At 43.8% G+C, this 22436-nt stretch overlaps 1 protein-coding gene and 1 pseudogene across 1 annotated transcript in view; both read right to left on the minus strand.

The window, feature by feature from the left end:
- The window catches only part of Map3k19 (mitogen-activated protein kinase kinase kinase 19), a 42432-nt gene that overhangs the window by 11027 nt on the left and 8969 nt on the right, over positions 1–22436 (minus strand). Inside the window, exons 4-10 of the mRNA XM_036201843.1 lie at positions 17648–17802; positions 16527–16642; positions 14536–14648; positions 9489–9579; positions 7355–7427; positions 4485–4714; positions 3135–3178 (exon numbers count right to left, since the gene is read on the minus strand). Coding sequence (XP_036057736.1) covers positions 3135–3178; positions 4485–4714; positions 7355–7427; positions 9489–9579; positions 14536–14648; positions 16527–16642; positions 17648–17802 — 822 coding nt within the window. The remainder of the gene's footprint in view (positions 1–3134; positions 3179–4484; positions 4715–7354; positions 7428–9488; positions 9580–14535; positions 14649–16526; positions 16643–17647; positions 17803–22436) is intronic.
- On the minus strand, positions 17897–20390 carry LOC118593241 (annotated as a pseudogene).

Consider the following 22436-nt stretch of genomic DNA (forward strand, 5'->3'; position numbering starts at 1 on the left):
AAAAGGTATATGGCACCACACCAGCTTAAATGCTAAGTTTTAAGGTGAAAAACATTTTCTTTCTCTTTTCTTTTTAGTTTCCAAATGATTGACTAAATGTTTTGAAACCCTCTTGAGATCACTTTAAACTTGTCCCACGTACGTCAGTGGGCCTTCCATGACTGATGAACTCAGGGTTTGTGGAACAGAATGCTCCTCATTGCTTTGCCGAATTGTTTAGTTGGGAACAGCTTCAGACTTGGAAAATTAGCAACCCTACGAGCTGGGTAGGCTGCTCAGTTGCTAGTGTTTTCCCAGAATGTACAAAGCTCTGGAAATCCCCAGCAATCCACAAACTGGATGTGCTAGTGCATGCCTGTGACCCCAGGACTCTGGGAGTGGAGCCAAAGGATCAGGAGTTTAAGGTAATCCTCAGCCACATAGCAAGTGTGAGGACAGTCTGAACTGAATGACAATCCCTAAACAAACAAAAAAAGAACAACCCCAATCGCTTTTTAAAAAAAAGAAAGAAAGAATTATCTAATGCGTATGAATGACCGCTTTGCCTGCGTGTGTGCATCTGTACCATGTGCGTGCCCAGAGGATGTCTGTTGGATCACCTGGAACTGGACTTACAGACTATCATATGTATAATAAAATCTGAGCCCAGGTCCTCAAGAGGGACAAGTACTAAGCCATCTCCAGACTTCTCCTTTGCCCTCCAAACTATTTCAAACTCAGCTAATTTTAATTAGTACTAACCTCTAGGGGGCAGTGTAATGCAAAGTATAGCATTCCATGTTGGGCCTGCTAAGCTATAAAGTCCTCAAGCCGGGGTGGAGGGGTGGGGGGGGTGGAGTGGGGTTCTTTTCTTTGCGGCATTTTCTCATGTATACAAACCCCACCCCTAATTCTATCAGATTATTTATAGACATGAATTGTTCATAGTCATTGAGAGCTAAAACTTCAGTTTTCAGTTGCCATCTAGGTGTAGGCAGGTAGGAAAAAGACCCAAATATCAGAAATTCGGGTGTTAGGTGACGCATATATATTCCCCTCAATTTTATTGCCTGAATCCCCCCACCCCATTTCTCAAAATTAGGAAATAAAGAATGAGGAGATGGCTCAGTCGTAAGGTGCCTGAGTTGCAAGTACAAACACCTGAGTTCAGTCCCCAGACCCCACACTTAAGAAGCCAGGCATGGCGGAACAAGTTTGAAATCCCAGTGTTGGGGGTGAAACAGAGCCCGGAAGTTTGCTGGCTGATGAGTCTAGTATAATTGGCCAGTGAGAGACCTTATCTCAAAAATCAAGGTGGAGAGTGCCTGGGAAACAACACCTGAGATTGACCTCTGGCCACATGAACACCTATGTGTGCGTGCACACGCGCACGCGCGCACACACGCAAACATACATAAACACACACACAAAAGAGAGAGAGAGAAATAAGGAGGAGTCTCCCAGTGTTAGGAAGTCCCTTTCCAAAGCACTCTCACATGCTGATGCACAGTTATACAAGCAGGTATCTCTCACATGCTGATGCACAAGTGTACACAGGTATCTCTCATGATGATGCACAGGGATGCACGGTTATCTCTCCTGTGTGATACACAGGTGTGCACAGGTATCTCTCACATGCTGATGCACAGGTGTGCCCAGTTATTTCTCATGTGCTGATGCACAAGTGTGCACAGGTATCACTCACGTGCTGGCGTACAGGTGTGCACAGGCATGTCTATGTGTCCTAGGACACTGAAGGCCAGGAGAACTGAGAAAACTGAGTAATGACAAAAATCTTTCCGGAAGCTTTCCCTTTAAATTACAGAAGCAGGAAAAACTCTCCACCATGGGGGCAGGAGGCAGACAGCAAAGAATTATCTGGGATTTGAACAAATGCGAGGTTGAGTGGTATGGTGACCCCCACACCCCTTCAACACTCAGGAGGCAGAGGCAGGAGGAGCTGGATCTCTGTGAGTTTGAGGCCAGCCAGTGCCACATAGTGAGACCCTGTCTTAAAAAGTTAAATATATAAACAAACAAAGAAACAGACAAACAAAAAGAGTGAAAGAAAACTAAGAGGCAGGAAGCACAGCTTAGAAGTAGCGTTGGAGAAACCAGGACTGTCAATCATCATGTGGGCCTGTTTTCTTCAATGGAACAATGGAGAAACCAGGACTGTCAATCATGTGGGCCTGTTTTCTTCAATGGAAGAATGGAGAAACCAGGACTGTCAATCATCATGTGGGCCTGTTTTCTTCAATGGAAGAAAATGGGTGACGCCTCGGTCACCTGGGATGCCAGAGAGAAAAGTGTCCTTTCTACCTGGTGGCCACTCACTGTTCTATGAGCCAGCCTTCCTGAATCCCCCACTTTCCTGAGCTTTGTGTAGGCCCTCCCTAATCCTGAGCTTTGTCTCTCAAGGGAAAAGAACACATCCCTATGAAAGAGGTGCCCTGAATTTTGCACCCTCCAGTGACAGAATCCATTCTTATGCTTATCACAGATCCTTCTCTAGGTCTGAGCTCTGAGCTCTGCATAGCAGCCAATACCATTCCTTCTCGTTGTAAAGGCAACTGGCCACAAGTTCTACTATGTTTAACTGTGTAAGGAAAATAGACCGCAGGGTCAGTCCCTGGGTGACCTGACCCAGTGTCCCCAGCTTTCATTCTTACCTCTCCTTGGTCTGCTTTCCTGCCAGTGGCAATATCTGCAGGAACCCCTTAATGCTACAAGACCTGTTCATCTCAGCAGGGGAAACTGCCCAGAGAAGCAACCTACAGAGCGCGGCGGGCCAATACTCTTGTGAATAGTTGCCTTCCCCATAAAATAGTCTTTTCTTTTCTTTTTCTTTGGGTTTTTTTTTTTTTTTTGGTTTTTTTTTTTTTTTTTTTGCTTTTTGAGACAGGGTTTCTCTGTGTAGCTTTGCGCCTTTCCTGGAACTCACTCTGTAGCCCAGGCTAGCCTCGAACTCATGGAGATCCGCCTGCCTCTGCCTCCCAAGTGCTGGGATTAAAGGCGTGTGCCACCACTGCCCGGCAAAATAGTCATTTCTTAATTTTCCTCCACACTACTGTTGCTAAGGAGTTGACATCAAATAGCTTGATAGAGCTTGTTGGTGGTTTTTAATTAAGTCAAAATGCTGGAATTAATCTTACCTCGATTCTCCGGCTACTGTATCTCATGTCAGAAGTAGGAAATTCTATAAAAAAAAACAAACAAACAAGAATCGGATGTTCTTAGTAGTAGAGTAAAAAGTCTGTGGATGGAGCCATGTAGATGCTAAGGTATGTGGGGAAGGGTTTCAAAGTATGTTTTTCCCTGTGCAGTGTCCATAGTGGTATGGAATGTTTCCAGAAAACCTCAGGCCAAAGCCACCAGGAGGGATTATCGTTGTAGGTTGGTTTGTTTGGTTCATTTGTTTTTGAGACCTGGTCTCAGCTGGGCTGGCCTTGAACTCCCTAGGTAGCCAAGAATGACCTTGAGTGTTCGGATTACAGGTATGTGTTATGCCCAGTTCAGTACTGGGAACCAAACCCAGGCTTCATGCATGCTAGGCAAGCACTCTACCAACTGAGTCACATGCCCAGCTCCTACACTGGCTTTTTTTCCCTCCCCAATACTCTTCCCTGAAACATACATATAATGCATCCCTTCTTCTTCATTTGTATACGTGTGTGTGTGTGTGTGTGTGTGTGTGTGTGTGCACTGTCATGTATGCGTGTGCATGTGTGTGCGCACCATAAAGGCATCCTTATTCCATGATGCGCTTGTAGACATCAGAGGACACACACAAACATTTACACACCAATGACCTTGTTTTTTGAAACAAGACCTCTCACTGGCCTGGAACTTGTCAAGTTGGCTAGGCTGGCTGGCCAGGGAGCCCCAGAGATCCTCCTGAATCAGCCACCTCTGGGTTGTGATGACAAGCATGTGTGAGCATATTTGTTTTTGGTTTTGTTTTTGTTTTGTTTTGTTTTGGTTTTGGTTTTTTTGAGACAGGGTTTCGTTGTGTAGCTTTGCTTTGCGCCTTTCCTGGAACTTGCTTTGGAGACCAGGCTGGCCTCGAACTCACAGAGATCTGTCTGCCTCCCAAGTGCTGGGATAAAAGGCATGGCTTTTGGCTTTAAAAACAACAACAACAACAAAAAAAAAAAAAAAAAAAAAAAAACCAACAACAACATGGGTTCTGGGGTATGGAACTCAGATCCTTGTGCTTGCAAGCACTTTACTGACTAAATTCTCTCTCCAGCACCACTGTATAATTAAATGCTCAACTTAATATGTTTCCTTTTATTTGTGGTTTCTAGGTTTTTTATAGATATACATAAAATCATGTATGTCTATATCACATAAACAGATAAGTAAAATCATATAGGTACAAAGGGGACTAACAGGAAGAGATGAGAAAAGGGAGAGCAGGAGATGGTGGGGGGAATGTGGTTACCACAGAACAGACTCTCTCGTATGGAAACTTTAAATACATAAACAAATGCTTGGCTCACCTTCAGAAGTCCTTTGCTGCACTCTCGGGTCATGAGGAACCCCGTCCCTGGCTGCAGGCGTAGCAGTACCTGGGTCTAAACCAGGTCTTGATGGTAAGAGGGCCACATCTGCACCACAGAGCTCCTCAGAACTTCCTTCCCTCTTCAGAAGGAGACCCACCATCTCCACTGCATTCGGTGGAGAGACAGGATGCACCTGTCCCCACTCCTGATGCACTGACGTCACCTGACTGAGAGGGGAGAGACAGAGAAAAACTCATCTGCTGGCATAGTTTGGATCTTGATGGTCCCTCTGTGTTAAAAGTTCGGTCCCTACCATATGATGGTGTTGGAGGAGTTGGTGTCTAACAAAAAGAAATTCATTCATTGGCAAGATGCCCTTGAAGGGAGTTTGGGGACTCCCACCACTGCCCTGGCCTCTTTGTGGCCACCTTGAAGGAAGTAGCTCTCCTCCATGGTGTGCTGCTGCCTGGTCAAGAGTCAAAACCCCCACAAAACCAAAGCAACGGTGCTGGGACGAGCCTCTGAAACCCAAACAAGTTCCCCTTTGTTTGTTATCGTGAATAGTTTGTCTGCTACAGAAAACTGACTGGTACATTCCCCTTATCTCCCAGATCTGCACTTCTCAGGTCAGTCTGACCACACTGGGAAGTTAGAAAATGAGTTCCCAAGTGGTCTGGCTGAGCTGCGGTGTGGAGTCCTAACAGGACAAGGTCCCTTCAGGCTCTGGCCTGCCCCTGCCAGCCCTGCCTCTGGATTCAGTCATAATCCACTCTCTTCCCTTAGTCCCTGTTTCTAGGAACACAAACATCAGAGACAAAGGGCCGGGACAGGGGCTGCACACTGTGTCTAAAGGAGTAAATCAGCCAGCCCAGTCCTCCCGAACTGTCTGCAGAGGGAAAGCAGTTTCCATTCTTGTTAGTTATTTTATGACTTTATTTTACTTTTTGAGACAGGGTCTCACGTAATACAAGCTAGTCCCAAACTAGCTATGTAGCCAAGGATGGCATCGAACTTCTAAACCTCCTGCCTCCACCTTCCAGGTGTTGGGATTACAGGCACACAGCACCATTTCTGATTTATGCAGAGCTGGGGAACAAACTCGGGGCTTGGTATAAGCTAGGAAAGCACCCTGCCTACTGAGCTGCATCCGCAGCAGCTCCGTTGTTTGGTTCTTTGAGAGAGCCGGAGTCTGTTGTAGTGTTACCTTCCAAGCAAAACAGCCTCCGTTTTCATCAGATTGGCTGTGCCTGCTCGTGAGATCATCACTAGCCAGTTTACTAGGAGGGTCCTGGAGCCTCACTTGACAGTTCAGCTAATCCTCTGACCATTTGGATGCCATTCTGCCCTGATTGCATGGGATCTCAGGAGAGGTATAAAAGCTGGGGAAGGCTAACTACAGAGGGCTCTAGCTACCTGACTATGGGGAGGCCAGCATCTACACTGCTTGAAGACTTTTCAGTGTGGCTGCTCTGGGTTCCCATGCTCCTGTAAGTCCCTCACCCTTGCTCTGTAAGTAAACTCCCTGAACTCTTGTAGAGTTATACTTCAGTTTGTTTGTTGTGGGAGCCTTATAAAGAGAAGGTAGACACTGTTTGTATCTACCCAGGCAAGGAAATTTCCCAACAGTGCTGGCTGGCCTGGAACTTGATATATAAACCAGGCTGATCTTAAGCTTGTAGCCATCTTCCTACCTCTGGCTCCTGAATTCTAGTGCTGGAAGGACCCGCCTTAAAACCTTCCAGTTCTTTGCAGAGTGATAACTGTGTCAACTATAATGAAAACTAGTGCAGAATGAAAAAAAAAAAAAAAAAAAAAAAAAAAAAAAAAAAACCATGCAGGAAAATGGGCTCCAGTTTTTTCATCATCTGATTAACATATAAATTGTGTTATCAAATTACAACTTTTCTGTGTTTACACTCATGTTTTGTATTAACATTATCTTATCCTGGTCATGGGTCTACAGAACCACATTTGGGAACCCATTTTTCTGGAGCACTGTAGATATGCCATGGCCCTGGGGTTAAATCAGACCTATGGTCTTGTGGTTTGAATAGGTATGGCCTCCATAGATTCATGTGTTTGAATGCTTGGCCTATAGGGAGTGGCACTATTAGGAGGTGTGGCCTTGATGGAGGAAGTGTGCCACTGTGGAGGCAGGCTTTGAGGTGTCATATATGCCAAAGCCACGCCCCATGAGATAGTTCACTTTTTGTTGCCTGCAAATCAAAATGTAGAACTCTCAGCTCCTTCTCCAGCACCATATCTGCCTGTGTGCCACCCACCATGATGATAATGGACTAACAACCTCTGAAACGATAAGGTAGCCCCAATTAAATGTTTTCCTTTATAAGAGTTGCTGTGGTCATGGTGTCTCTTCATAGCAATAGAAACCCTAACTAAGACAAGCCCGTTTCTATAACGTGTGTGTGTGTGTGTGTGTGTGTGTGTGTGTGTGTGTGTGTGTGTTATACTACTCTGTGTGCACTGATGTGGAGGCCAATGGAGGGCACTGGGTGTCTTACCCTAACCTTCTTTCCTTATTCCCTCAAGACAAGGGCTTTCACTAAACCCGAAGTGAGGCTGGCAGCAACAAGTCCCAGCAATCCTCCTGTCTCTGCTTCCCACAGTGCTGAGGTTATAGGTACACATACACCCATGCCAAGCTTTTTACATGGATGCTGGGGATTTGATCTCTGATCCTCATGCTTGCGCAGCAAGTGTTCCTTCAACCTGAGCTCCATCATTACAACAGACATCACCTATAATATCTGTTTATTATCCAGCCCCTCTTCATAGTATCTATTGCCACACAACTGTCTTATCTTCTGCTTAAATTACAATCCAGTACCTGGGAAGATTTTCCTTACTTGATTTCTTTCAAATCTTCTTGGCTTGTCTCTTGGGGAGGATCTGGTGGAAATGTCACTATAATCTCGACACCTGTAAAAAGTCATGACAAGAAGAGAGGAAGGCAAGAACTCCCCATGGATGAGGAAGAACAGTCTATTTAGATAAGTCCATTTTGGGGGGAGGGAGGGGGTTTCTCTGTGTAACAGCTCTGAATGTCCCGGAACTCACTCTGTAGACCAGGCTGGCCTTGAACTCACAGTGATCCACCCACCTCTGCCTTCCGAGTGCTGGGATTAAAGGTGTGTGCCACCACCACCAAGTGATAAGTCTATTCTGAATGGTTATAGAGTAAGTGTTAACTTACTCTATAATTTAGCCATTTTCTCCATCATATGACATGTTGTGTAGGGTGTAGCCCCTCTCCAGCCCTTGGCCCTGTGTAGCGATGGAGGGCAGTGACTGTAGCCCAACATCAAATTATATACTTGATTAAAATATCATGAACATGTGTGTGTGTGTATGTGTGTGTGTGTGTGTGTGTGTGTGTGTGTGTGTGTGTGTGTGTGTAGCTACAAGAGCACTATTGTCGAGTGTAAATTTTGGGAGATGACAATGTCATGTCACAATATCAAGGTTGGTTTTAGGATAATTTCCAGATGCAGGGTGGGATGGCTTAGAATCTGAAACCATGTTCAATGAGCTAAGTTTAATGTTTGGGACCCACATGGCGGACTGACTGACTGACTCTGGCAAGTTGTCCTTTGACCTCCATATATGGGCTGACATAGGTGTGTATCCACACACATACACACACACACAATTAAAATGGAATTTAAAAATTTTAAAACCTTTCAGATATGAAAGGACAGTCTTTGAACAGTGCCCTGGGTGGAGACAACTCTGTCCACTGTAAGTGTAAATGATGATACTTGTCTCACAGACCATCTATATTAACTGAAATTGATCAACTGTGAGGAGAAATTTTGTCAGAGAGATCATTGATTCTTTGACTTATTAAGGTTTAAAAGTTTGGTGGAGAGAATGGAGAAATCTTACATCGCCTGTATGGAAACCAAAAACATTACAAATCCATCTGAAAATAAACCAGCATTTCAAATAGCAAGGTGTCCCAAAATCGAAATGAATAAATAAGACATTTAACATCACACCTCCACCAAAGGTGTTTCAGGAAATGTTGGGCTTCTGAGAATTTGGCTTTAAAATTTATGAAAGCCACAGGCTGGGGCTGGAGAGATGGCTCAGGGGTTAAGAGCACTGGCTGACTTTCCAAAGGACCTGGGTTCAATTCCCAGCACCCACATGGCAGTTCAGAACTGTCTGTAATTCCAGTTCCAAGGGATATGACACCCTCACTGCAATGCACATAAAATAATAATTAAATAAATTATATTTTTGAAAAGTCAAAGGCACTTTGAGCACAGAACTCTTCCAAGGGGGACCAGAGTTCATTTATTTTAATCCATTTTTCCAGGTTTGATGATGTTCATTATTATTATTATTATTATTATTATTATTATTATTATTGGTCTTTCAAGACAGAGTTTCTCTGTGTAGCTTTGCGCCTTTCCTAGAACTCACTTGGTAGCCCAGGCTGGCCTCAAACTCACAAAGATCTGCCTGGCTCTGCCTCCGGAGTGCTGGGATTAAAGGCATGTGCCACCACCGCCTGGCTCTTTCTTTTCTTCTTTCTTTTACTTTCTTTCTTTCTTTCTTTCTTTCCTTCTTTCTTTCTTTCTTTCTTTCTTTCTTTCTTTCTTTCTTTCTTTCTTCCTTCCTTCCTTCCTTCCTTCCTTTCTTTCTTTCTTTCTTTCTTTCTTCCTTTCTCTCTCTCTCTCTCTCTCTCTCTCTCTCTCTCTCTCTCTCTCTCTCTCTCTTTCTCTCTTTGGTTTTTCCAAACAGTGTTTCTCTGTGTTGCTTTGGAGCCTGTCCTAGAACTCACTCTGTAGACCAGGCTGGCCTCAAACTCACAGAGCTCTGTCTGCCTCTGTTTCCCAGTGCTGGGATTAAAAGTGTGAGCCACCACTGCCCAGTGTGGCTGTGTTTTCAAGTTGCACCACACACTTCTGAAATTCTGGGAGAACCAGACATCAGTACTATCTTTAGGAACAAGTCATGGATGGAAGCAGTTACCTTCCGTTCTGCGTAGCCAGTCTTCACCCCTGGGGGCTCCTTCTTCACCATCCAATATAGACAGGCTGTAGTCATCCTCAAGGCCAAAGTCCTGGAAGATCACAGGATGAAAGCCAGTGAGACTATGGAGAGATGCTCAGTAAGTCAGTCACCACACAATCACGAGGACCTGAGTTCAGTGCCTGGAATCCACGTTAAAATGCTTGGTGTTAGCTGGGCTAATTGCTTGGATTTATGTGACTTCTAGGCCAGCCTGGTCTACAGAGCAAGTTCCAGGACAGCCAGGGTTGTTACACAGAGGAACTCTGGTGTTGGGAAAAAGGAGGAGGGGGGGGGGGGGGAGGGGGAGGAGAACCTGGTGGTATGGCACACATTTGCAATCCCAATACTGGGGGCCAGAAGCATGTGGATACCTGGGGCCAGCCAGTCTGGCTGAATCAGAGCACTCCAGGTACAAGCAAGAGATCCTTTCTTTAAAAAAACATGATGGGTAGGCTCCTGAGGAACCACAATCAAGGCCGACCTCTGGCCTCCACATGCATGCACACATACACATGTGTGTGCGCACATACACACACTTTTGTTTTTTGTTTTTAATTTAAACATTAAAACAGTAATTCAACATACTATTTTTTTGGGCAGGGTGAATGCTGACTTTCCAAGGCAAAAGTTTGGCACCGCAGATTCCTTCATAATTGGATAAAGTCTTTAGGACTGAAACAACCAGGAAGGTTCAGCCCCTGGAGCAGATGTGATTAATTGCTTAATGAAAACCGAAGATCAAAGTAGAAACACAGCGCAGAAGCCCAATGTATTTTCTGCTTTGTGGATTTAGCATCCTGGCTGCTAATCTGTCATGAGTCCCAGGGCAAGGGGAAGTGGAAAGAACGCTTCAGCCACAGTCACAGGGGCGCAACCCCAGAGGAACAAAGCCGTTTTCACGCCTCTTCCCTGGGGCATTGCAGAAGAAATCCCTGCCCTGTGGAAGCTGCCGATAGAAGCCCAGACGGAAGCAGGTAGCAAACCGGTTCACCAGAACCGCTTACTGACCTGACTGATCATGGCGTGCAACTTCTCAAACTTCCTTTGGCCTGCTAAAAAATAATCCTTATGTTTGAAAGCCAACTTGATTTATAAAAAGCACTTAGAACTCTTTAAAGGGAAACATATTTCTTAGTATGATAGAAGTCATTGTGTGTGTGTGTGTGTGTGTGTGTGTGTGTGTGTGTGTGTGTGTTTTAAGATTTATTTATTTATTATGTATACAGTGAGTGTTCGGCATACAGGTCAGAAGAGGGCACCAGATCTCATTACAGATGGTTGTGAGCCACCATGTGGTTGCTGGGAATTGAACTCAGGACCTCTGGAAGGACAGCCAGTGTTCTTAACCTCTAAGCCATCTCTCCAGCCCCAAAGTCATTGTGTTTTAAAATGCATTTTTAAAAAAATTTTTAAAGACTTATTAATTTATTATGTATACAGAAGAGGGCACCAGATCTCATTACAGATGGTTGTGAGCCACCATGTGGTTGCTGGGAATTGAACTCAGGACCTCTGGAAGAGCAGTAAGTCGGTGCTCTTAACCTATGAGCCATCTCTCCAGCCCCCTTAAAATGTATTTTTACTGAACTTAATTTGTGTGTATATGTGAGTCCATCCACATGCTTGTGGTGTAGAACACATGTGGAGACCAGAAGACAGTCGTGGGATTCCGTTTTCTACTGGCACCACATGGGTCCCAGGAACTGAACTCAGGTAGCCAAGGTTGGTGGTAAGCACCTTTCTTCTTTCTTTCTTTTTTTTTTTTTCTTTTTTTAAAAAATATTTTAAGCCTGGCGGTGGTGACACACGCCTGTAATCCCAGCACTTGGGAGGCAGAGGCAGGTGTATCTCTGTGAGTTCAAGGCCAGCCTGGTCTACAGAGCTAGTCTAGGACAGGCTCCAAAGCTACAGAGAAACCCTGTCTCGAAAAACCAAAAAAAAAAAAATTATTTTATTTTATTTCATTTTAGTTTACGTGTATTGGTGTTTTGTCTGTATTCATATCTGTGTGAGGGTGTCATATCCCCTGGAACTGTAGTTACAGACAGTTGTGAGCCACCATATCGGTGCTGGAAATTGAGCCCAGATCCTCTGGAAGAGCAGCCAGTGCTCCCAACCTCTGAGCCCCCTCTCCAGCCCCAGTGGTAAGTGCCTTTTCCTTCTGAAGCATCTTGCCAGCCTTCAGTGTCATTGTTGATGATATGCTCCTTTACTGGAAGCTGTTACAATTGATTTGGTGCTTTCTACAACCAGGCTGGGGTTGTCGCTCAGTGACCCCAGCACAATATAAAACTGGGCGTGGTGGCACATGCTTGTAATCTGAGCCCTTGGGAAGTAGAGGCAGAGGTATTTCTTGGCTGTGTAGGGAGTTTGAGGCCAGCCTGGGATGCATGGGAACTATCTCAAAAATAAGTTTCTAGATGTAAAGGGCATTCTTGGTACCAGTCCTGTAACTAAGTCCTATAACGCTAGCCTTGTGAACTTTCGAAACACAACTGCCAGAAGATTCTAAAGTCTGAGAGAAAGAAGAGTGGGGGAACATAAAGTATAAGAAACTAGTTGGGAACAGATTTCTTAAAAATGCCATTGGAGGGGCTGGAGAGATGGCTCAGTGGTTAAGAACACTGGTTGTTCTTCCAGAGATCTATTACCAGCAACCACAAGGTGGTTCACAATCATCTGTGATGAGATCTGGCACCCTCTTCTGACCTGCAGGCATACATGCAGGCAGAATACTGTATACATAATAAAATAAATCTTAAAAACAACAACAACAAAAAAAACCCAAAAGCAAAACAAAAAACATGCCATTGGAGTGTCAAGGAGATGTCTCAATGGGAAAGACCATTGGTACCCTAAGTTTGCTCCTGGGACACAGGGTATGAAGAGAGAACTGGCTCCCAAAAGCTGTGTTCTGACTTCCATGTGTACTGTAACATACATATGAGTTCTACTACCCATAAATAAATTCAACTCAAAAATTTAAACATCATTAGAAGCTAAAAATGTGCTCAAATGAAAAGACTTCTACACTGAAAGGAAATATTAATGAAAGAATTAAAAGCTATTTAAAATAAATGGAATTAAATGGCATAGTATTTAGTACAGACAAAGCTGCAACAACCTTCTTGTTATCCACACACATGACAGATTACAGACAGATGGAATGCCCGTCTCCCAACAAAGACTTTACATTGGAATTCTAATTCTCAAAACGATGGTCGTAGGGAGTAGAACCTTTGGGAGGTAGTTCATGATAGTGGAGCCTTGGTAGAGGACCCCGTGACCTTATTTAAGACACCAGAGAGACAGAATGAGGACTGAACCAAAGACTTGAGTGTGTATGTGCTGTGTAGCAATGGCCTCTGAATTGAAACAGTCCCTCCAGCAGGGAGGAGGGACGCATACAATTCAGGAAGCTAATAAAACTTCTAAGACTCAGGCCCATCCTGAGGTTATATAAGCAGTAAAGAATTAGTAGGAGAGAGAGAGGAAGACTCTCTAGTTGAGCTACCTGTGGTTCATGAGTTCCAAGGCTTTGGCTTTCCTGGATTCATTACCCATGCTCCTGTGTATGGTCCCTCACCCATGATCATAAATAATCCCAATGAACTCACTGGTTCACCAAACTGGCTGTAAGCAGAATCTTTTCTTTGGTCTGTCTGTCATCTGTGCCCTATCAGATGACTAGACATTTGTTGACATATCCCCAGGAAGTCACTTAACAGCTCTTCTAACCCACTAAGCCACCCCATCCTGGTATTTTGTTGTAATGGTAGAAATAATCACACACACACACACACACACACACACACACACACACACACACTCCAAGTTAACTAGCTAATTTACATTTAAAAAAATATGTCTATGGGTGTTTTGCCTGCATGTATGTGTACCACATGTGTGCAGTACTAGCTGAGGCCAGAAGAGGGAGTCAGACCTCCTAGTACTGGAGTCACAGATGCTTGTGAACCCCAGGGTGGGTGCCAGAAATTGAACCCAAGTTCTCTGGAAGAGCAGTTGGTGTCCTTTATTGCTGAGCCAACTCCCTAGCTCCCAATTTATGTTTTAAAAATAATTATATTAATACTGTAATCAATCAGCTAGATACGGTGTTACATACTATAGGATCCTGAGAAACTAGAGTAGGAGAATCAAGAGTTCAAGGCCAGCTTACACAACATAGTAAGTTCTAAAAGCATAACAAGACTGCCTCAAAACATATGTAATATTGATATTTACATAAATTATATGGTATTTATATAGAGTTATTACAAAACATTAAGGCAATACAAATGACGTAGTAGGTGGGTTAGGAATTCCACTTTTACTTTTTTAAATTTTACTGTTTCTCTTTTCCAGATTTGTTCATTTTTATTTTATCTACACCAATGTTTTGCTTACTTGAGTGTGCACTGCCTTCACGCCTGGTGTCTGTGGAGGTCAGAAGAGGGTACTGGATTCCTTGCAACTGAGTTACAGGTGATTGCGAGTTGCTATGTAGGTGCTGGGAACTGAATCTGGGTCCTTTGCAAATGCAGTGCACATTCTTACCTGCGGATCTGCCTCTCCATCTCCTGTTTTTTCCTTTTTAATATTTTCCTTTAGTCTGTTTCTTTACGTGGGTCCTTGCTGTGGAACAATCCTTTTCTACACTGCAAATATGTATTACCCTTATTTGTTAATAAAAAGCAACTTGGCCAATAGTTGGGCAGGAAGAGATTGAACACGAGAGTCAGACTAGGAGATGCTAGGAAGAAGGGTGGAGTCTGAGGGTCACTGGAGTCTGAGAAGCAAGATGAGAATGCCGTACTGAGAGAAGGTGCCAAGACGTGTGGCTAAACATAGGTAAGAATTATGGGTTAATTTAAGTGTAAGAGTTAACTAGTAATAAGCCTGAACTATTGGCTGAGCAATTATAATTTATATTCAGCCTCTGAGTCGGTTATTTAGGAACTACTGGCAGACAGGACAGGAAATGTCCATTTATAGGTCCTCTTACCTCACTGCTGCTGACACTCTGCAAGATGATGTTTTCAGTTTTGGAAACTGTCATAGCCACTGGAGAAGAGCTTGTCTCATGACAAATGTCAAGTAGTGACTCCGCATGTCTTTCTGTCAAAAAGAAACAACATGTGCTTTGGTATTATTCAACAGTCTCAGAGGAAGATCTGTCTCTAGGTTTAATCAGCTCCATTTGGTCAGGTTTTCCTGCAAGGATGATCAGGCATTCTGATGAAACTTTAGGTAATAATTTTCACAGGGAAAAAAAGGGCAAGAGGCAGGCTGGGGAGACGGCCCAGGAGACGAGGCACTTGCTACACAAACATGAGGACCAGAGTTCAGATCCTCAGAATCCACATGAAAGCCAAGCAGGTGAAGTGAATGCCTGTGATCTGAGCACTCAGGAGGCTAGGTGGAGTGGGGACCCCAGGGCAAGACGCCTACCCAGACTAGCAGAAGCGGTGTATTCTAGGTTTAGTGAGGGGACCTGCCTCAGTAAATAAAGTGGAACGTAAAGGAGGAAGAGACCTGATGTCAACCTCTGGCATGTGTGAAAGTGAGTGCGCGCACACACACACACACACACACACACACACACCATACATACTTCACATGCGTGCGTGCAAGAAAAAGAGTCAGATGTTGGCTCCGCATAATAGATCAATCATTCTTACGGACTCCATTCTCTCAGCCCCACCCTCTGTGAGGTGCTGGGACCCGGGGAAGAGCCCTTCCACCATCAGAACCATCAACAGGGACCTCAGGGTTGGAGAGCCCTCGTCTTCCAGGAGGATGCAGAAAGAGGAAGGATGTTTGTCCTTCACCTGTCACTGAAGATGAACCCTTGAGTGGACGCTGGTGAGTGGGTGGGAGGAAACCTCTCTCTTCCAAATCAATTTGCTTACAATGCTCAAGTCTGTGCTGGCTGATAACTGGCCTTTATGCCCGCTTGAGTTGCCCTGGCAGAGTCTCATGGAGTGAGGATGATCTCCCCACAGTATGAATGCAAGAGAAATCAAAGTGAAATGTAATATGGGGATTTGTGAAGGCCATTAGTCACTTAAATGCCTCAAACTAGGCCTTGGGAGATGGCTCAATTGACAGAGTGCTTTCCTGCAACATAAGGAGCTGAGTTCAATCAGTCCTCAACACCTGAATTTAAAAGAAGAGCTGGAGAGATGGATCCGTGGTTCAGAGCACTGACTGCTCTTCCAGAGGACCTAGATTTGATTCCTAGCACCTACATGGTAGTAACAACTTCCTGTAACTCCAGTTCCAGGAGATCTGGAGCCCTCTTTTTGCCTTGAGTGGCACTAGGCACATATTCGGTAAACAGACATACAGGCAGGCAAAAACATCCATACACATAAAATTAAAATAAATACATTTCAAATAGAAAAGGGAGCCAGGCATGGTGGTGTGGATTTGTAATCCCAGTGCTGGGGAGGTGGAGATAAGTGGATCACTAGCCAGTCAGCCTAGTAAATAAGCAAGTCCTAGGGAAAAGTGAGAGATCCTAGTTTAAAAAAAAAAAAAAAAAAAAAAAAAAAAAAAAAAAGCTGTGGGGTCTGGAGAGATGGCGTATTGGTTAAGAGCACTTGCTGCTATCACAGAATCAGGTTTGTTTTCCAGCACCCATGGAAGCTCACAGTCACTTGTAATACACATCCCAGGGGTCTGACACTCTTTTCTGGCCCCCATGAGCACTGAGTACATGTGGTTCTCATATAGACAAGCAGACACACACTCATACATATAAATTAATAAATTAATTACTTAAAAAAGCAAGATACAGCATCAGAGCTGGGCAGATCTCTATAAGTTCAAGGCCAGCCTGGTCTATATATTTAGTTCTAGGCCAGCCAGGGATAGGTGGGATCCTGTCTCAAACAAACAAATGGAGCTATTCAACAGATATAAGACAAAAAGATAAGACTTCAAACAGGACTTTCAAACTGGGGGGATGTGTGTCTAGAAGGAAATATTGACCTGGTTTGGGCATAGAATTCATCAGGATGTCCAATAACTGTGGCTTCCTCCAACTTTCAATTTGCGACACATAATGTATTGCGGACTTGCCACTGAAGTCACAAAGCTTAGGATCTCTGGGGAGAATAGAAGCATCAAAGATTATTAGGTTAGATCTGTTAAGACATAAAAACACTGACATCAAATAAGCAGAAAACTTAAGTTAGGGATATAGTAATGATTTTAAAACACATGCACTAGAGTGTGACCATTTCTCAAAATTCTCAATTGGTAGAGTGCTTGCCTAATGTCTTAGTTAAGGCTTCTATTGCTGTGAAGAGACACCATGATCACAGCAACTCTTATAAAGGAAAACGTTTTATTGGGGTGGCTTATAGTTTCTAAGGTTCAGTCCATTATCATCATGGCAAGCAGGTAGATATGGTGCTGGAGAAGGAGCTGAGAGTTATACATCTTGATCTGTAGGCAATATAAAGTGAATTGAACTAGGCATAGTTTGAGCATAGGAGACCTCAAAGCCTGCCCCCACAGTGACACACTTCCTCCAACAAGGCCACACCTACTAAGAGTGCCACTCCCTATGAGCATATGGGGGCCAAATTACATTCAAACTACCATACCTAATATGCACAAAATCCTGTATTCCATCCCTAATGCTGAAGAAGCAAGGCATGGTAGCTCATGCCCATAATTCTAGGCTGGCCTCAAACTTCCCACATGTTGAGATAACAGATACATACCACCACCACATCTGGTTGCTGTACTGGAGATTGAACCTGGTAGTCTGCCAACTGAGCTACATCTCCAGTACCCAAAGAGCGATTATCTAAACCAATAAAGAGCCAAATACCTTAAGAATAATGGTCAATTTAAATTTTAGTCCATTCCTCAGAATTACAACCAAGTCCCTTTTATAATGACACAAAAAAGTCATATAGATAGATAGATGGATGGATGGATGGATGGATGGATGGATGGATGGATGGATAGATAGATAGATAGATAGATAGATAGATAGATAGATAGATATGAAACCACACATCTAAGTTTACATGTAGTTTTGGTAAGTTACAATGGAGGAGTTGTCTCTCTGCTGATGTTGACTGACCACCCATACTCACGCATGATGCCTGAGGAGCTCAGCTAGAACCTCGGCAGGCTTGTAGACTGTTAACACATCCAGACTCTCAAATAGGTCCACATCTCTCACAGCCAGCATCAGAGGGGTCAGGCCATGCAGGTTTGGGAAATTTATATCCAGGAACTCTTCAGATGCCTTTAACAACAAGAGGTTGGGTTTCTGCTGTGTTTTTACTATATGGCTACTGAAACCAATCTCTGCATTTTCATTGCTTGACCAATTTCTCATTTTAACATGTCCCCACCCCACCCCCGGAGTAGGCATTGCACTGGACTGTATACCTCAGCCTTAACTTCGATAGACTAACCCCCAAGATGGGGGCATCTTGTGTATATTTTGTATAGAATGCCAGGGTTTGCCCGCCTGTGTTTCCATCTTGCTGCTTCCATGATGCCAGCTGAGGTTGTCAGTACAATGATACAAACTGATGGGGTGGGAGCAGATTATTCTGTTAGCTGGGTCTTTGAACTGCACGTCAAATCTGGAGCTGATGTCTTCACACTTGTTTAACCTGCCTGCAAGATTCACAATGAGTTTCCCAGCTCTGGGATTCCTGATGACTTCAAATTTGCCTATGTAGCCATGCTTCACCATCACAGTGAGGAACGGGACAATGATTTTTTTTTTTTTTTAACCTGAGGACTGAACCCAGGGCCTTGTGCTTGCTAGGCAAGCGCTCTACCACTGAGCTAAATCCCCAACCCCCCAGGATGATGTTTTTTGAGCATAGCCTGATAAAGCCCTGGAGTTTGCCTCTCTTCTAAGCATTGTTGATGCTCTTGAGAGCATCGGCTGGAACATTAATTTACATCCCCATGGTGGCACAGAATGATCTCAGAGTTTGTTTTATTTTAATTAATTTATTGATGTATTTTTTGTTTTATGTGCATCAACGTTTTGCTATGGGTGTTGGGTCCCCTGGAACTGGAATTACAGACAGTTGGGAACCGCCATGTGGGTGCTGGAAATTGATCCTAGGTCCTGTGGAAGAGCAGCCAGTGCTCTTAACCACTGAGCCATCTGTCCAGCCCCATTTTGTTTTGTTTGCTTTTTACAGGGTCTCATGTAGGTCAAACTAGCCTTGTACTTTCTATATAATTAAGGGTGACCTTGAATTCTTGACAATCTTGCTTCCAGCTCTGGGGTTACAGGTGTGTACCACCACACCTAGTTTATGTGGTGCTGGAGGTTGACCCCAAGTCATCGTTAATGATAGGCAAGCACTCTACCAACTGAGCCACATCTGCAGCCTCCTCAATATACTGTTTCTTAGTACCTATCCTGAGGCGCTGACAAAGCAAAAGACCACAGCCCTGGGTTTCAGTGTTGGCTCTCAAAGCTGACTATTTAATAAAGTGAAGATTATATCAGGGATGCCCTGTTAAATGGTTGTATTAAAAGAATCTCTTTATGTTGGGTGGTGGCGGTGCATGCTTTTAATCCCTGCACTCTGGAGGCAGAGCTAGGCGGATCTCTGTGAGTTCGAGGCCAGCATGGTCTACAGAGGGAGATCCAGGACAGGCACCAAAACTACACAGAGAAACCTTGTCTCGAAAAACCAAAAACAAATCTCCTTGATAGGGCTGTAGATATGACCAAGTCAGTCAAGTGCTTGTTGAATAAGTGGGAGGATTTGATTTCAATAACCTGGATCCACATAAAAAAGTTAGGAGTGGCAGTGTGCACCTATGAGGCCAGTGCTGGGGAAGCCGTGACAGGTGGATCCCTGGGCCTCAATAATCAGCCTGAACAACCTACTTGCAAGCTCTGGGCAAGTGAGAGACTGTCTTGAAAGAAAGAAGAAAGAAGGAAAAGGGGAGAGAGAGAGGGCAATTGAGGAAAACCCCTATGTTACCTGGCCTCCACCTGCACACACGTGCCCATATATGCACATGAAGACACACACATCCACATGTACACGAAGAAAAAAATAACCCTGATAAAATAAAAAAGGAGAAGTTAAAGGATAAATAATTTAGCATTTTTTCATTTGGCACATACACTAAAAATGATTTGTTTATCTGAAATGTAAACTTAATCTGCTCACTTCTGTGGCTGATATACCAAACATAACTGGGTGTCTTGTAACTTTTAATTGAAAAATCTGATATTTTACCCTATTTTAAAATACCTTACTGTGTGTGTGTATGATGTGTGTGTGTATGTGTGTGCGCGCGCGCGTGCGCGCGCGTGCGCGCGCGTGTGCACACATGAATGCAGGTGTGCACAATACACCAGAGGACAACTTCATTTGTTTTTTTTCCTTCCACTTTGGGTCTTGGACATAGAACTTCAGAGGACAGGCTTTCAGAACAAGGGCTTTTACCCACTGTGCCATCTGCTGACCCTAGCAACTCTATTTCCTGACCTTCTACATTGCACTGGACAGACGAGACGTATCAGTGTCTCCCTACAGGGTTGCTTCCATGGCTAGTGTCACAAACTGAAAACCACTTAGCAGTAGGACTTATGGGGGAAGCTGCTCCTTGAACACTGGTGAATGGAAGATTTGCACTAGGAAAACATGTCATTTAACTGCATTTATATAGTCAAAACAGAAGTGACATATGATATGATCAGTTGCTTTAGTATAAGTAAAATTTGAGCTAGGAAAATGGTTCACTTGTTAAAAATGCTTGCCTTACGAGGGTGAGGACCCAAGATCGGATCTCCAGCACCTTCAGGAAAAGCCCAGTGTGGCAGTATATGCCTATAATCTTCATAGTGGGAAATCAGAGCCAGAAGGGTCCCTGGAGCTCACTGGCCAGCTGATCTAACCAAACTGGTGAGCTCCAGGTTGAATGAGAGACCTTGTCTCCAAAGACAGTAAAATGGGCAGTAATTGATTAAGAAGCAAAACTAACAACAACAACAACAACAAAAACCCACCCAGTGTTAACATCTGGAAAGGAGAGAGAGAGAGAGAGAGAGAGAGAGAGAGAGAGAGAGAGAGAGAGAGAGAGAGAGAGAGAGAGAGAGAGAGAGAGATTTAATTCAGATAATCAGAACTGAAAATCTGTTACCAAAGTAACTTGCTAATCTTCACCTCTGTTTCGCTTTCTGCCATGGCAATATGGTCTTTACCTCAGCTTCTCTAGGGGCAAAATGGGGATAATGATATTACCTCAGCAGGGTGCTATGGGAATTAGTTAATTTTTTTTCTCGGTCTCTGAGAAGATGCTACCTCTTAGGTCAATGCTCATTACTATCTAGGGCCGATATGAGCGTTTTGAGCCGAGAGTCGTATTACAACAACACATCAACTTAGTGTCTCTTGACTAAGCTTGGGTTCAGTTCCAGGCAATAAATAGTTCCTTAAAGCTTGGTCATTGAACCTTCAGGGGTAAAAAAAAATAATGTGCTGATAAAAACAGAGATTTGGTTACAGTTACATACAACAAGATGACCATTAAGAAAAATGGATTACCTTTTGGAAATTTTTCTTTTTTTTTTCTTTATTTATTTTTTCTTTTTTTGGAAAATTTTCTAAGCCTCACTCTGGAAAAATATGGCAATTTAGACTATCTTTAAGTACAGCAAAAGCATGGGAAATGTCCTTTGGTTTTGGTACAATTGTCCTTGAACTCGACCTGGTTAGGATGTCTTTAATTTCCTGATCTGTTTGTGTCTTTACCATAAGGGATTAGAAAAAAACGGTTTTCTAGCAGCAGTACTGATTTTCTTTCAGTTGGAAGATCACATGGGTCTTATAGCAGCACTGAAGGTCAATGTCATGAGTGAGAAATTGCTAATAATTAAAGTCCTTGGTTTTGCATATACTTTTGCAATGTGCTTTGGGGTAAAGTATCTAAATAAGAGTATCAGTTATCCCCAAAGAGAACATTTAATACATGTATTCTTGGGGCTAGAGAGATGGCTTAGTGGATAAAAGCCTGTACCAGTCTTGCAGAGGACCTGAGTTCTGTTCCCAGCACCCAAGGCTGGATTACTCACAATCACTTGTAACTCCAGGTCCAAAGGATCCAATTCCTTTCTGAATTCGAGGGACACTACTCATGTGCCCAAATGCACACACAAACACCCATAATTAAAAACAAAATATATTAAATGTATTTTCAGGTTGGAGAGGCATCTCAGTTGGTAAAGTACTTGCCATGCAAATGTGAGGACCAAAATCTGATCCCCAGGGCGCACATAAAAATCCTGGCATGTGTTGTATAGTAGTATATACTATGTATATAGTAAATCATCTTGGAGGGGAGCTCATTAAAACACAGGATGTTCTATATGGAGGTCAAATATTCCATCTTTCAGGGAAACTCGTTAAGACAGGATGTAGACAACTCAAAATAGCTTAAGGAAGTTCCTGAAACTGATCAGATTTATTCCCCTAAGGCCTACTGAGAGTCACTCTCAGATCTGCAGTGTATAAGAAGCAGAGCCAAGCTGAACTGCCTGGGAGAAACAGACAGCAGACAGCCTCCTTGAAGAGGTTCAGACCAACTGAGCTAACTGCAAAGGATGTTCTCTCTAACTTGTTGAGCTGCCTGCAGGTTGTGCAGTGTGTTCCAGTTTTCCAGATTTCATGAGCTGTCATGTGTGCTGGGGTGGGCTTTGGTGTTTCGGCTGCCATTGAGACCCTTGTGCTCCCAGAGTGACCCCTCACCCATGGTCTTATAAGTGACCGCAATAAAACTCACTAGTTCACCAAGCTGGACTTTGGTGGTAGCCATACTTTGGTCTGTTTTCAGTTCCCTCTCTGGGTGCGTAGATGCCTGTTCACACCTCCCCAGGAATAATGTCACACA

This window comes from Onychomys torridus, chromosome 11 (genome assembly GCF_903995425.1).
Source record: "Onychomys torridus chromosome 11, mOncTor1.1, whole genome shotgun sequence".
In the NCBI taxonomy this organism is placed as follows: Eukaryota; Metazoa; Chordata; class Mammalia; order Rodentia; family Cricetidae; genus Onychomys; species Onychomys torridus.